Source organism: Molossus molossus, unplaced genomic scaffold (genome assembly GCF_014108415.1).
Source record: "Molossus molossus isolate mMolMol1 unplaced genomic scaffold, mMolMol1.p scaffold_m16_p_22, whole genome shotgun sequence".
NCBI lineage: Eukaryota > Metazoa > Chordata > Mammalia > Chiroptera > Molossidae > Molossus > Molossus molossus.
Genome location: NW_023425358.1, coordinates 27,415,513 through 27,429,129, shown reverse-complemented (window position 1 = coordinate 27,429,129; position 13,617 = coordinate 27,415,513). Strand labels below are relative to the sequence as shown.

At 51.1% G+C, this 13,617-nt stretch overlaps 1 protein-coding gene across 2 annotated transcripts in view; it reads right to left on the bottom strand.

Moving 5' to 3' along the window:
* Positions 1-570: 570 nt before the first annotated feature.
* GCN1 (GCN1 activator of EIF2AK4) overlaps positions 571-13,617 on the bottom strand; it is a 59,249-nt gene continuing 46,202 nt past the window's right edge. Inside the window, exons 45-58 of one of the 2 annotated variants that reach the window (XM_036276253.1) lie at positions 13,019-13,183; positions 11,101-11,262; positions 10,728-10,820; positions 10,425-10,568; positions 10,061-10,330; positions 9,712-9,825; positions 9,021-9,251; positions 6,583-6,776; positions 6,329-6,443; positions 4,250-4,346; positions 3,717-3,865; positions 3,131-3,238; positions 1,755-1,973; positions 571-1,267 (exon numbers count right to left, since the gene is read on the bottom strand). In XM_036276253.1, coding sequence (XP_036132146.1) covers positions 1,142-1,267; positions 1,755-1,973; positions 3,131-3,238; positions 3,717-3,865; positions 4,250-4,346; positions 6,329-6,443; positions 6,583-6,776; positions 9,021-9,251; positions 9,712-9,825; positions 10,061-10,330; positions 10,425-10,568; positions 10,728-10,820; positions 11,101-11,262; positions 13,019-13,183 — 2,187 coding nt within the window. In that variant the 3' untranslated portion in view covers positions 571-1,141. Of the gene's footprint in view, positions 1,268-1,754; positions 1,974-3,130; positions 3,239-3,716; positions 3,866-4,249; positions 4,347-6,328; positions 6,444-6,582; positions 6,777-9,020; positions 9,252-9,711; positions 9,826-10,060; positions 10,331-10,424; positions 10,569-10,727; positions 10,821-11,100; positions 11,263-13,018; positions 13,184-13,617 lie in introns of those variants that run through there. The other variant, XM_036276254.1, reaches the window with a different exon arrangement.

Sequence of the window (13,617 nt, the reverse complement as noted above, 5' to 3'; positions counted from 1 at the left end):
CGCTACCACCGCATTTAATTCTTCCTCTTTTTACAACTCTGACCAGTAATTTTGATAGAAGTTTATTCCGTATTGTGACCAGGGGAACAGTCCAGAAAAACTTGCGTCACTGGGCCCAGAGGGGCGTGCTCCATCAGACAGGACGCATGGATCACGAGCCTTCTAAGAACAGGAGGAAGGAAGTCACTCATAAAGGAGGCAGATGCTAAACCGCCACTCTGGTTTCCTCTGGCGAGTCCTGACTGCAGGAACGTGGTTTTCACTCCACAGAGGGGATGCAGTGCTCTTTAAAGCTTTAACTACAGAAGCCCCTACCTTCTTGAGTCGGGAGGGAACAGGGAAGTGGCTCCTCTGGCCCATGCATCTTCCACATGGGGGGTGCAGGCCCAAGCCTGGCTGTACAGGACAGAGACGTCTGTAGGTACCTACAAGACTCCAGAGAGCTGGAGAGAGACTCCCATAACCAGTGTTGCCAGTGCTTAATGAACAGCTGCCAGCGCTGCCTCACTCCTGATTAAGGAAGCTTCGCGTTTAACGGGTGTTTGGAGAGTTTTAAAAATCGGCTTATAGCAAGATTAAATCAAAGCCTTTATTAAACATTCCTCCTTCAAACAACCTGCCTTTAACCCTATCCCCCTCCCCTGACCTGTGAACTGCCAAGGACTCATTAATATCATTTTCACCAGACAGGGGTGAGATCTCATCAGGCCGCACATACTGAAAAGCCACACCAAAACACACCACACCGGGCACACCTCCACAGTCCAGTGCCCCACTCGGATCTAGGCAAAAGGTTGGAAGCGCTGGCCCTGGAACCAGAGCTCAGGCACAGAAGAGGAGCCAGAAGTCTGACAGGCCATGCTAAACTGGGTGATCAGCTCTTGGCTACCATCTGGTGAGGCTCACACATGTGCTTTTTCTTCTCTTCTCCAAAGGGTGAGAGATGGAGGAGGCAATCTTCAGTTGTGTGTGGGTTTGATTTAAGGCTTTGGCTGTGGTCTGTTGATATATTAAAATATTTTCTGGGAACGCCATCTCCTCAGCTCCCCATCGGAACAAGCATATTTTCAAAAATGAAAACACTGAACAAAGAGGTGGAGCCAAAATGCTAATGTGGAGCCGCGGGCAGGGCCCAGGCCCATCATGTCAGAATGGTGTCATCGACCTGCTCCGTGGAGTCAGCCTGGCTGGTCAGCTTCTTCAGTGACCTTCGGTTGCACTCATTCAGCACCTCTAAACTGGCCACATCCAGGATCTTGGACAGGGACTATGGAGAAGATGGAAACAGAGACAGAAAATACGGCTTCAGGTTTCTCCAGTCAAAGACAAAAATGAGTGTTAACCTCAGAACTAGAACCACTGAGGGCAATCTGGCAAAGCAGGATCAGAGGGATCCAGGGAAAGCTTTTCACGTGACAAGGTAGTGGTTAGAGTTTTCGGTGCTGTAAGGGCTGCCCGGGGGTAGGGACTGACTAAACAGGGAATCAGGGCTTCAACGGGCAGCCCAACTGGCATGTTTCATAGGTTTGGGTGCCACAGGAGATTTTATTGGAAGGACTCTATTGCCAAAAGAAGTCTGAACACTACAGGAAGAGAGGATTGTTTTCAGGCACTAGACCAGTCTCTGATCACAATCTGCCCCTCCACACTCATGATACATGAATGGCAGGGACGAGTATGATGTTTAATATTGTCATGCAGAAAACGTGCAAGATGAACACACACTGGGAGGCACCCCAGTCCTGGGCTCCCACCTGAAACACCTCTTCACCCTGTCTCATCTTGAGGAGGTTGACAATCGCCTGGTCGCTATAGGCCCTAACGACGGTGTTTTTATCCTTGGTGTTGTCCAGAAGAGCCTTCAGGATGGGTTTGATGGCTTGGGGGTCCAGGGGAGGCAGGGGGTCCTTGTTTGCCCACCAAATCATCTTCTCAGCCACCAGCCTGATGTCACTGGATGGGTTCTGCAGACACTATGACGAGGAACATAAGCTTTTTTAGGCAGGCACATCCCATCTGTTTCTCAAAGAAGCCCAAACTTCTGCCCTGACAGTCTCTTCATCGTGGAAACTGACCCACTGCTTCCTTTCGATACCTTCCCGCTCTCGAGTTGACAGGGCATAACTGCCACTCCATCTCATGCCACTCTCCCGTCTGCTCACTACTCTTGGCCCACACAGAACTTTCACTTCCTCAAACATACCAAGCACCTTCCTGCCTTGGGCCTCTGCAATGGCTGGTCCCACTGTCTGGGACGTGCTTGCCCTGGATCCTCACTTGGTGGGTTCGTTTGCATCCACCCTTCAGGTCTTAGGTCAAGTCAGCCTTCAGAGGTCTTCCCTGACGGCCCCATTGAAGTCAGGACCCCCCCCACCCCACCACCCCCCGCCAGGGTTTCTGTGCATCTCTAACTCCAGAGATCTTGTCTGCCTGGTTTATCTCTACACCTCCAGGGCCAGGCCAGAAGGGTGCACAGGAGTCCTCAGTGAGCAGATGCTGACGAACAGCTGCGTGCAGGGTGATGCAAACACAGGCTCAATCTAATCGGGGCTGAGAACTCTCAGCAGGGTTCTAGGGGTCTGCAGGATGGGGACACCGCCCTTTGGAACCTCACTACAAAGCGAGGTCTGTGCACCAGCAGCACTGATACTGCCTAGGAGCTGGTCACAAAGGCAGAGTCTCAGGCTTGGCCACATATCTTATTGCAGGTTCTGGTTCTGACTTGCACATCCACTCATGTTGGAGAAGCATGCTTCGTTACATAGGCTGTGGGGGGACCCACTGTCTGGCTTCCCAGCTTATATGCCCCACAACAGCCATGCCAGTAAAGTGCCATGCCAGCTAAAAGGAGTCAGGGAAGAGATTTATTAAAATTTGAACCCAGGTCTGTCCCTAATTTTACAAAATCGAGATGCCTAGGAAAAAAAATACTTAAAACACTAGTTCTTAACCTGATTTAGGGTTATAGATCTATTTGAGAATCTGACAAAAAGTTGTGTACTCTTCCAGAGAAAAATGCACACAGAACCACTCCCACAAGCTCCCCATTGAGAACACAGCTAGCCTGAACACTCACTTCCAGTGTTCTTTGGACCTGGGCCTTCTCATAGGCCAGGCTGGTCCCACTCACCTTAATGAACAGGCTGGAGAGTTTGGCAGGCAACTGTCTTCCTCCTGTTTCAATGTGATACTTCATCAGGAAGCCCATGCCCCTGACCCCGCTCACCGCGATGGGGATCTGTGGAGGGAGCAGAGAGCTAGGCAGGGCAGCATCTAGCTCCTTCCTTGGAGCAGCGGCGCCAGGTACAACCCCATTCCCTAGGAATCTCGGGGGTCCTGGCTCTGCACCATCAGCCCCCCAGCCCACATCCAAGACTCTTCGGCAGCACTCCTGCAGACGAGCTGCCCAGGCTGTGAGGCAGACAGACAAAGGCCGCATCACTGGTTCCGGGAAAAGGGATCAGAGACTTTCTCCCTAGAAGGAATCTCTAGATGCTGCAACCCAAACTCCTCACTGTTTAGATGAAACTGGGATCCAGGAAGAACAAGGACTGGTCCAAGGGCACTGAAAGTTACCAGAAAAGGTAAAATCTGAACCCATGCCTCTGACTACCCGTCTGGGTCCCTCCCTACCCCGTGCTGTGTCAGCGACACTCTGGCAGAGGAATTTTGGCTAGGAGAGGGGAAGGCCTGGTTTGGCTGCCCCAAAGCCTTACCCTGTCTGCCACGGCATTGCTGAGGATCATGTCCTGAACGTCACTGCTGTATTTGCCTGCGCAGAGTCTGCTGGGAGCCACATTCACAGCCACGGAGAGTGCCAGGCTCCGCCCGTGCCGAACCATCCAGTCAATGCCGGACACGTCCGCTAGAAGGAAGGACACACTGGGGTCACCCTGCACTTTATAGCATGCCGCCCCAAACCCATGGGTCTGCCACACCTCTGAGACTAAGGTGCCAACTCATCCTGGCGGGAACCCCAGTCCACACTGCACATGGGCCTCTCTGTCCAAAGTTGCATGTTTAGGAGAGGGTCTCCCAAACCCTTTACACTTGCAGCTGTGTCCTTTGAGCAGAGACACTCAGGCTACAGGAGCACTGGAAACTCTATTTTGTTTTAACAGCTGGAGTCCCAGGGAGAGGCTCGTCCAGAGACCCTCTGAGGGGAAGGGGAGACAGACACCCACAGCTCCACCCCCCTCCGGGCTCAGTGGCCTCAAACAGAAAGTCCCAGTGCACAAAAGAGACCTACCCAGCAAGCACTGCTGAAGAACAGTGCTAAGCTCCTCTTCAGTCAGAAAGGCACACAGTTCCCCCAGGCATCCGGCTGAGGAGATGCGAGTGTTGTCCTGACAGAGCAGAGAAGGGGACTGAAAGATGGTACGAGCCACCCCACCAGCCCCATGGTCACCAGGGTGACAGTGCCCAGGAAAAAGGGCAGGCACTCAAACTGCAGCCCTTCCTCCAGGCCGGGGTTGCCATTCACTACAACTGCCACTTGATGCGGAGTGAAAACCACACACCTAGCGCTCCACTTCATCACAGAAACCTCCAGCGTGGGCTGGTAATCAGCACCGTAATAGCCTAAGGACTGTGCTCCCACAGCACTTTCTTCTCAGGAACTGACTGCTTTACGCTAGCATTTCAATTACTACCACCAGCCCTGTGAGGCAGGGAGGGTACAGAGAGGGAGGCTCCTGCCTACCCCGCTCCCCACACCAATTTTGTGTGTCCAGAGTGACTCCCTGCTCTCTATTGTGTTGGTGTGCCACTGCCACCTACATTATATTAGGATCTGTTATCGGAAGTCACACTGAAGCCACTGATCAACCCGAGGAAGACAGATAAAGGCCAAGCATTTTCTGTTGAAATCCAAGCCAGATACACAAACGGCTCCTCCCTGTCAGCTAAGGACGGGACACTGAGCGAGTGGATTTTAAGTTCTGAGCTACATTATCAGTAAGTGTCAACCTGATGTGCCTCCCCCAAAACACCAACCAACCAACTCAATACCCAGGGTATGGGGAAGCTAATGCTAGGCTGGCACCCTGGATTGCCATCTTCAATCAGGGGAAGTTCTGGGGGGAAATGGGTGGTTTGCCAGCACTCTGGGCCTCTGAGCTCCAAGCAGAAGCCCAGGTGTCCAGCAAGGCTAAATAAAGATGGCTCTCTGACGCCCACTCTCTCCAACACGATCTATTTGAAGCTCCATTGTGGTGAAATGCAAATTGGTTTCAATACTCTTTTGCTTGCACTGTCTCTGGCCCTGTAAAAAAACCCCAACAGACTGTGACCAAAAGAAAGTAGTCTCCCATCTGAGAAGGCGGGGCTTTAGTCAGAGAGCAGGCAGCTGGGGATTAGATCATACCTGAGGAGCCCATAGGTGCAACAATGATCACGCATGCAGGGGTACACACAGTGGACGAGTGACCCCAAAGGCCTCTCTCCAGAGATTAGCTCCACAGATGTAAGTTTAGCCACACAACAGAAGGTTGTCTGTCATAAGGGAAGGAAAATTCTCATCCACGGACCCAGCGCCTACTGGACCTGCCACAGCTAACGACTGCTCCCAGACGGGGTGAGGAAGGGGTGTACTAAGGGAACTGGAACAGAGCCTGGAGTCACAGGGTTCCGATTCTGCTCTGCCTCTACCACTGGCTAGGTGTGGACCAGGCAAGTCTCACCCTCTCCAACTGTGCTAAGAGACAGACACCAGACACTACGTTTCCTGAGGGCTGTGACCACACCTTAGTCACCTCTAGGCTCAGCCCTTCAGCTCAGCAAGTATTTCCTATACCAATAAACAAAACTTTACAAATGAGGGGCAGAGAGGGAAAGTGACTTACTTAAAAATACAGAACAAATTCATGAGAGACCTGGGACTTTAAAAACCTTATTTTCCGCCAGCCTGGTATGGCTCAGCGGTTGAGCGTTGAGCCATGTACCAAGAAGTCACCAGTTCAATTCCCAGTCAGGGCACATGCCCGGGTTGTGGGCCTGATCCCCAGTGGGGGGCACAAAAGAGGTGGCCAGTCGAAGTTCTCTCTCATCCATATTTCTACCTCTCTCTCCCTCTCCCTCCCTCTATCCCAAAAATCAATAAAGAAGAAAGTTTTTTTCAACCTTATTTTCCTTCTCTATAAAACAAAGTATCAAAATCAACATTACCTGCTTTGTCTCCCTCACAACCGTAGGTAAACCAAAGTGATACAAATGTCAGGAATGTCTAGGACTATTGACCAGTCGGCAGCTGTACCAAGTTCTTGCACAAAGTGGAGAAGCCAACCACAAAAAAGAGCCCACCAGCCCCACCCTCCAGCTGCAGCCATACCTCGTCATGTCCCAGCATGCTCAGCAGGAGAGAGACGATGTTTTTCCGAATGACCGGGTCCACTTTGGCCCCTGCTCCCTGAATCACAAACCTCAGGGCCTGCAGCATGGTGTCCCTAAAGAACCAATGCACCCAACTTAGATCCTGACTGTCCTTCACTATTGTTCCCACCACACGGGCATGGCCCAGCCAGGGGCTGCTTCAGCAGCTGCCTGGCCTCCTCTCAGCCACAGCACTCCCTGCTAGCACCTCACCTGACACCTGGGTCTTCCATGACACGGATTCCATTCAGCAGCTCTGTAAAGAGGGGATCCACCTTGATGTGGATGGAAATGAGCTTCCCCAGCGCATCAGCAGCCTTCAGGCGCACCCCCCGGTTGGAGTCCTGCAGGGCTTTGGTAAAAGTGGTCTGCAGCTGGGGCAGGAAGGGCTTCAGGGCAATCCCAACCTGTGAGAAAAACCCACGCCCGTAAGCATAGCTGAGGTGGAGCCCAAGTGTACTACCGGCAGGAATGCAGACCATCACAGACCACCATGAGCTGCCCCAGCTCTCACACAGACTAGGAACAGACATCTCGTAAAAGAAGACAGCGAAGCACAGACAGGTCATGCTCAGCCTCCTCCTGTTTTCAGCATCCTTCAATGCACAGGGAAAGGGGGAGGGGGAGGAGAAGCACCACCACTGAGGGAGCCGTCAGCTTGGCTTACTGGAGATCTGTCCACATGCGCAACTGACTCTAAACCTCTGTCTCCGGAGACATTAAAGAGCAGACAGGTAGCCCTGGCTGGTTTGGCTCAGCGGTTAAGAGTGTCAGCCTCCGGACCAGAGAGTCCCGGGTTCAGTTCCCACTAAGGGCACGTACCTCGGTTGCGGTCTGTCCCCAGCCCTGGTTGGGGTTGTGTGGGTGGCAACCAGTCGATGTGTCTCTTTCACATTGGTGTTTCTCTCTCTTCTTCCCTTTCTCCCTCTCGCTCTATCTGAAGATAAATGCAAAAATGTCCTCAGGTGAGGATAAAAAAAAAAAAAGAGTAGGCAGGCAGTCAGGCAGGTGGCTGTCAACACCACTGAAGAACTGTTCTAGTGCCAAGACAGGGAAACGTATCTCATAAGATACGCATAGGTGCGTAAAGGGCAGGTAATATCTACTGAGCACTTGGCATTTAGCTCTCAGAACAATCCTATGAGACAAGTGACCTCAGGAAGTCATCTCTGCATACATGTGCACCCCTCCCGTTAAAAATCCAATTTCATCCCTGACCATCCACAGAAAACAGGCACACTTGTGATAAAATACAGACAGGTCCAAGACTAAGGATTTACTCACTGCTGAACGGGAAAATCAGAGTAGCTGTCTGGAGGTCTAGAACTACTGAGGTCGGAAGTTTGCAGCCTGCTAGGAGGCACACCGGAGTGAGGCCGGTAAATCTGTGAGGTGGGAACTACCTGTCTATGGGTGACATCTGACCCATGGCGTAGGGGACAAATTCCATGAGGGAAGGGCTTCATTTGTACACCGAGTTGCAAAATCACCACAGAAAAGAATAGCACAGAAAGCAAAGTGAAGATGACACTTAATTTTTTTAAAAAGACTCAATTTTCTACAGAATGAGGCTAGTGCTCACAATCCCGTTTTTAGCTGGGAAGTTGCTCCCCACACCTTTCTTCAAAAAGGAAAGAAACCCTCAAAATTTAAGCTTGCCTTTGTTTTCAAGCCTCAAATAAGAGTTCTTTTTTTATTTTTTTTTATTTTTTTTTTTTTTATCCTCACCCAAGGATATTTTTCCATTTTTTGGACAGATAGAGTGGGAGGGAGAGAGAGGAAGAGAGAGAGAGAGAGAGAGAAACATCGACGTGAAGGGACACATCGAGTGGCTGCCACCCGCACGACCAACCAGGGCCGGGGAGAAACTGCAACCTAAGTACGTGCCCTTAGCGGGAACCGAACCCGGGTCTCTCCAGACCGCAGGCTGACGCTCTAACCGCTGAGCCAAACTGGCCAGGGCAAGAGTTCTTTTTAAAAAAAAAAAAAACAAACAAATCACAGCTCAGTTTATCCTTTTTTAAATCTAACAGGCTTATTTATTGCCCCTAAAAAATACCAGAAATGGTTAGTTAATATTTCGGATCTTTGCTTCTTACACTTTTTGCAAAAAGTGAAGTTATTCCAGCTGCTCTCAGAATTCCTTTTCATTCTCTCATCAGATTCTTTGCATCACCCTTTGAGGAGAAAGAGTGAAGAAAGAATAATAAACAGTGAAACACACTTAAACAATGTTTTAGTTGTATTTACATGGCCCTGCATTTTTTTTTCTTTGAATCAACAGTTCAAAATAATAGCAATTAATGTGTACCAAGTGCTTAGAATGTGTCAGGCATTGTGCCCAATGTTATTTTATCTAAGACCCACATTTCACAGGCCTATGTGAGGCAGGAAGTATCAGTACATTCAAATTACGGGTGAGGAAACAGGCTCACAGGTTACAAGACTTTCCCAAGGTCATTGTGGATATAGCTACTAAGTGGTGGACCTGTAATTGAGCATTGTTTGAGTCCAAGGTCTTAACATCCTCGGTTATGCCGTTTCCATAAGCTGTCACTCTCTGCCACATGACACCTTGGACCAGTTTCCTGCAGACAGATCTGTTCTCTAAGATCCCAATGGATCAAGACAATGAACTCATCAGCACTTACCTTGGCCAGCAAGAGGCTGAGTGTCTCAAGCAGCGCTGCCTTCACATTCCAGCTGAACCGGTCCCCCAGGATTCGAATCAGAGGGCCAGTGATGCTGACCACAGAGGGTCTCAGGGCGTCGGCGGAGGTCAGGCGGATCACCAAGCCTAAAGCTTTGGCTGCTTCCTCTTTCTGTTCTGGGCTACCAGTCAGGACTCCCTCCCGTAACACTGGAAGGATGGAGGTTACTCCCTGACAAGAGAAATCACATGTGAGAGTCATCTCCAGACACTGGGACCCAAGCATCTCCCACCCAAAGCAAAGTGCTCCTGTGAGCCACCCTCTCCAAAATCCCATGGGAGAGACTGATTCAGACTGCTGGATCACAGCCTGAGAGGGTGTGGGCTGCGGAAGTCTTGATTTGATAGTGCCCAGAAGATAAGGGCCCCAACAGGCCTAACACACAGGTACACACACTGCTGTCATCTTTGTGACTCACCCCCACAGCTTAAACCGAAGGTGGCATGAACCCTGTCCCCATGTGGCCACCTTGGGAAAGAAACGCGCTGTCTGTGAAGGCGCAGAATAGCACCTGGAGCACTGTAAGACTGACACCTGGCTGCTCCAGCTGCCCTGTGCAGACCTGGACCTGAGGGGGAAGGTGGAGGAAGGCTGTGTGCCCATGGCACCCTGCACGTGAGCCCTCACTTACCTTCTTTGGGAGGCAGAACCCGGGCACGTGCTCGCCTTTGCTCTCATTCCCTATGAGCCGGATTTCTTTGTGGAGTTCTTCGATTAGTGCCAGCTGGTTGCCAGCATCCAGCTTCTGAGGGAGGCCAGAAAAAAGCAGAGAGGCTGTCAGAGTTCTAAGTACAGCCCTCTCAAGACTGCTTCAAAATATTAGCAGGAGGAAGAATGTGGGTAGGAATATAAAGGAGATTAGTCATGAATGAACAGATATTGAAAGAAGGAGACAGGTACACAGGGGTTAAGAGTCTAGTCTTAAAATCGTTTAGAACTGTCTACAGTCAAAAGCTGGTTGTGGGGTCAGCAGTCCCGACCTTAGTGATGGCATTCAGGGCATCCCAGCTCTCCTCCAGGACCACAGGGCTGGAATCGTTGAAGAGGCGGATCAGGCCTGAGACCAGGCTCCGCAGGTGGCTGGTGTAGTCTGCTTTCGAACGGGAACAGTAGATGTTAAGGATGATGGCAGCAGCCTGCCTCATGCCCACCTCAGGGCTTCGGGTGGCTTCCAACAGATCCTCGATGATGATCCGGTGTCCAATGTCATCCTCTACTGAGAGGATCACAGCCTGACAGTTGGCCATCTCCTGAAATCACAGGGGTCACCTGGGCTGAGCACAGCTCCTCCAAGGCAGGACAGGACAGCAGTCAGAAGCCAACAGGAGTAATCATGACACTCACCAGCTGCTCGTCTGGAGTTCCGAGCTTCTCCTTCAGGGCCACCATGACTGCCGGGAGGATCACACCAAGATGACGGGTCAGGGCATCGCCTGCCACAGATGACAGAAAGGCCAGCACCCGGGTATTGACGGGCGGAGTTGTCAGCTGTAGAATGATGAACACCATCAACTCTAGGAATGCTGCCCGTGCTGCGTGCACTGGGCCCTGGGAGAGCCTATGCCCGCTGTTCAGGGCTGAGTGTCCACTTCAGGGCATCCTGCACCCACCACCTGCCAGAGGGGGTTGCCACGCGATGAGATTTACCTTGGGCACAAGGTAGGGCAGCACAACACGACTCTTGATGGCCATGACTTGCTTCAGACCATCCAAGGCGAACTCGGACACCTTGTCATCATCCTGCAGAGGGCCATTGGGGGCAACACTGAGGCGCTGGCTCCTGTCCCCACCTCTGCTGTCTGGACCAACCACCACCAACTTCTTTCTCCACTCTCCTCCCTCCTCCCACCGCACCCACACTCCCTGACTGTCCAAGGAGAAGCACAGAGCCCGATCTGCCGCTACCGCACCACCTTCCCGGGGCCCACACTGCGGCTGCCTTGGCATAATAAACCCCCTGCGTTTCGTTCCTACAAAGACAGTAAAGCCAAACTGGTAGGTGTGTGGCAGATCCACTCACCAGCTGCTTCAGTAAAAACGGGAGGATGTCCTCCAGAGCCTGGTGGCCGATGGTGGAGTGCAGCTGCTCAAAGGTCTTGGCTGCCGCCTCTCTGACCTCCTCCAGCGGGTCACACAAAGCCTTTCTCGCCGTGGGCACAAGGGACTCAGAGAAATACAGCACCTGCAACAGCACGGGCGCTGTACCTGACGTGGCAGAGGCAAGGAGGGAACGGAAACAAACAAGGGAGGACAGCCAGGCCACCACCACTCTGATAGCTTGACTTTTCTTTTAACTTAATCTGTTTTCTATGAAAATGTACAAGTCTACAAAGGCAAAGAGGATGTGTAATCTACCTGTGAGGACTTAACCATCAGCAGCCTGATTTTTTTTTTCTTTATTGATTTTTAGAGAAAGAGGGAAAGAGAGAGAGAAACATCGATGAGAGAGAACATCAATTGCCCGCCTCCTGAATGCCCCCCACTGGGGATTCCCCCAGCCAGGGATTCGACGCACAATCGGGACATGTGCCCTGACCAGGAATCGAACCAGCGACCTCCTGGTGCATGGGTCAACGCTCAACCACGGAGCCACAGTAGCTGGGCCAGCAGCCTGATTTTTAAGATGAGTTCTCCGGATACTCCTCCATCTCCTACAGGAGCTCCAAATTCCTTCCCTGCCCCTCCTCCAACTCGTTCCTTTGTCTGTCCTCTCAAAAAACACCAGGTTTCTGAAGTCCAACTCAAATACTTGCTCCTCTATGAAGTCCTAGGGCTACAATGGGACCAAGGACAGCTCTGTTACCCTTGTAACTGATTCCACCAAAGCAAAGCTCACTATGAGCCTACGAGCTGGTTACACATCGACCTGGCCACCAGCAAGGCCAATGAATCACAGCTCTATCTGGTGACGGAATTAATTTGTATTCTTTTTTTTTTTTCCTTTATTGATTTGAGAGAGAGAGAGGAAGTGAGAGGGAGAGAGAAAAGAAACATCGATGAGAAAGAACATCAACTGGCTGCCTCCTGCATGCCCCACACTGGGAATCTGACCCACAATCTGGGCATGTGCCCTGACCGGGAATCGAACCAGGGACCTCTTGGGTTGACGCTCAACCACTGAGCCATAATGGCCAGACTTGATTTGTATTCTCTGCCAAATGCAAATATAAATCTCAAATGTAATAGTTACACTGATAGACACAAGAGAAGGATCCAGTAAATCTGATGAGGATGCCCCAAGCCACTGGCCACATGCTTCTATTTTTGACTGGCCACCCACTTCGCTGCTGGGGTACTTTCCTCCCAATAGAGAGCCTGTATACACCCAACCTACTCCCCAGGAATGTGTCAGGGATCGATTACCTTAGAGAGTAAGATCAGTGAAACTAAATCCAAACCCCTTGATTGTTGGTTACACATGCTACTATGGAAACAGTACTACTGCCGGAGACAATACATCTCCACCTACCAGTACTTACTCTCATCTAGTCTACTCCTTCTAAGAATGAGTGCACACCCCTCCTGCTCCCGCCGCCCCCACCACTGACAGACATGCATGCATCCGTCCCCTGCTCAGGGCACCACACATTCTAACTAAACTGATATAGTACACAAAGGGATTAATCTAGAGCAACCTCAAAAATTGTGAGAAAAAAAAATCTCTCATTTCCAAAGGCCACTCAAGGCCTCAAAATTACTTAGCTCTTAGCCAGAAAATCTGATAGGAAAGCTGAGGAGGAAAACACCAGTCTACATGTGGCCCCACCAGCACCCCCTGGCCAGCAGTGCTCTCTGGAGTGAGACTCACATGTCCTCACTTGAGTGGAGTGAAACTGAAGTGTCCCTAGTGCTACAGCTTCTCCTGTAACCTCCCCAGCAGCCTCTGAGTCAGGTCACCTGCAGGTGCAAGGCCTTCAGGACCCTTAGAATATACTCACGGCGTCCCGGCTGGTGGATTTCATGATCTCGCTCAGCCCAATGCACACGCCTTGCCTCTCGTCGCTCTTCTGAGACCTCAGGCCTTCCTCAAGGATGGGAATGATCTCGGGTAGGATTTTCTCCCCTAACTTCCGAACGAGATCTCCTAATGTCCTCGCTGCAATCTGTCAGCAGAGATCGAGCCAAGACATCAACTCCCTGCAAACTCCAGAACGAGGGCCCTGGAACCACCTGGACTGAGTCACTGACTTAGCTTCCCCAAATGCTCTTACCCCTGAAGAGCCCCCAGGGTACTTGCAATACTGCACAATGAAATTATCTCTGTGTGTCATACATCTACACAACCTAGAGCAGGAACTGGCACCTCACATTTGAACAGGAAATTCAGCATATACTGCCTGGTCAAGGACCAATTTCCCTGGATTGCAAACTGGAGCCTAGAAGTCACTTAACCCTGTGCTCTTGCCCAAGAGGAGCTGAATTTGGATCAAATGCTTTAGGGAAAAACCCATCTTCTCTGAGGCCTCATGCACACCCTTCTTTAGAGCCAAATACTCAGTTTGTTAGCCAGGGATAGAGGTGTTAGGGTGGGCCAAAA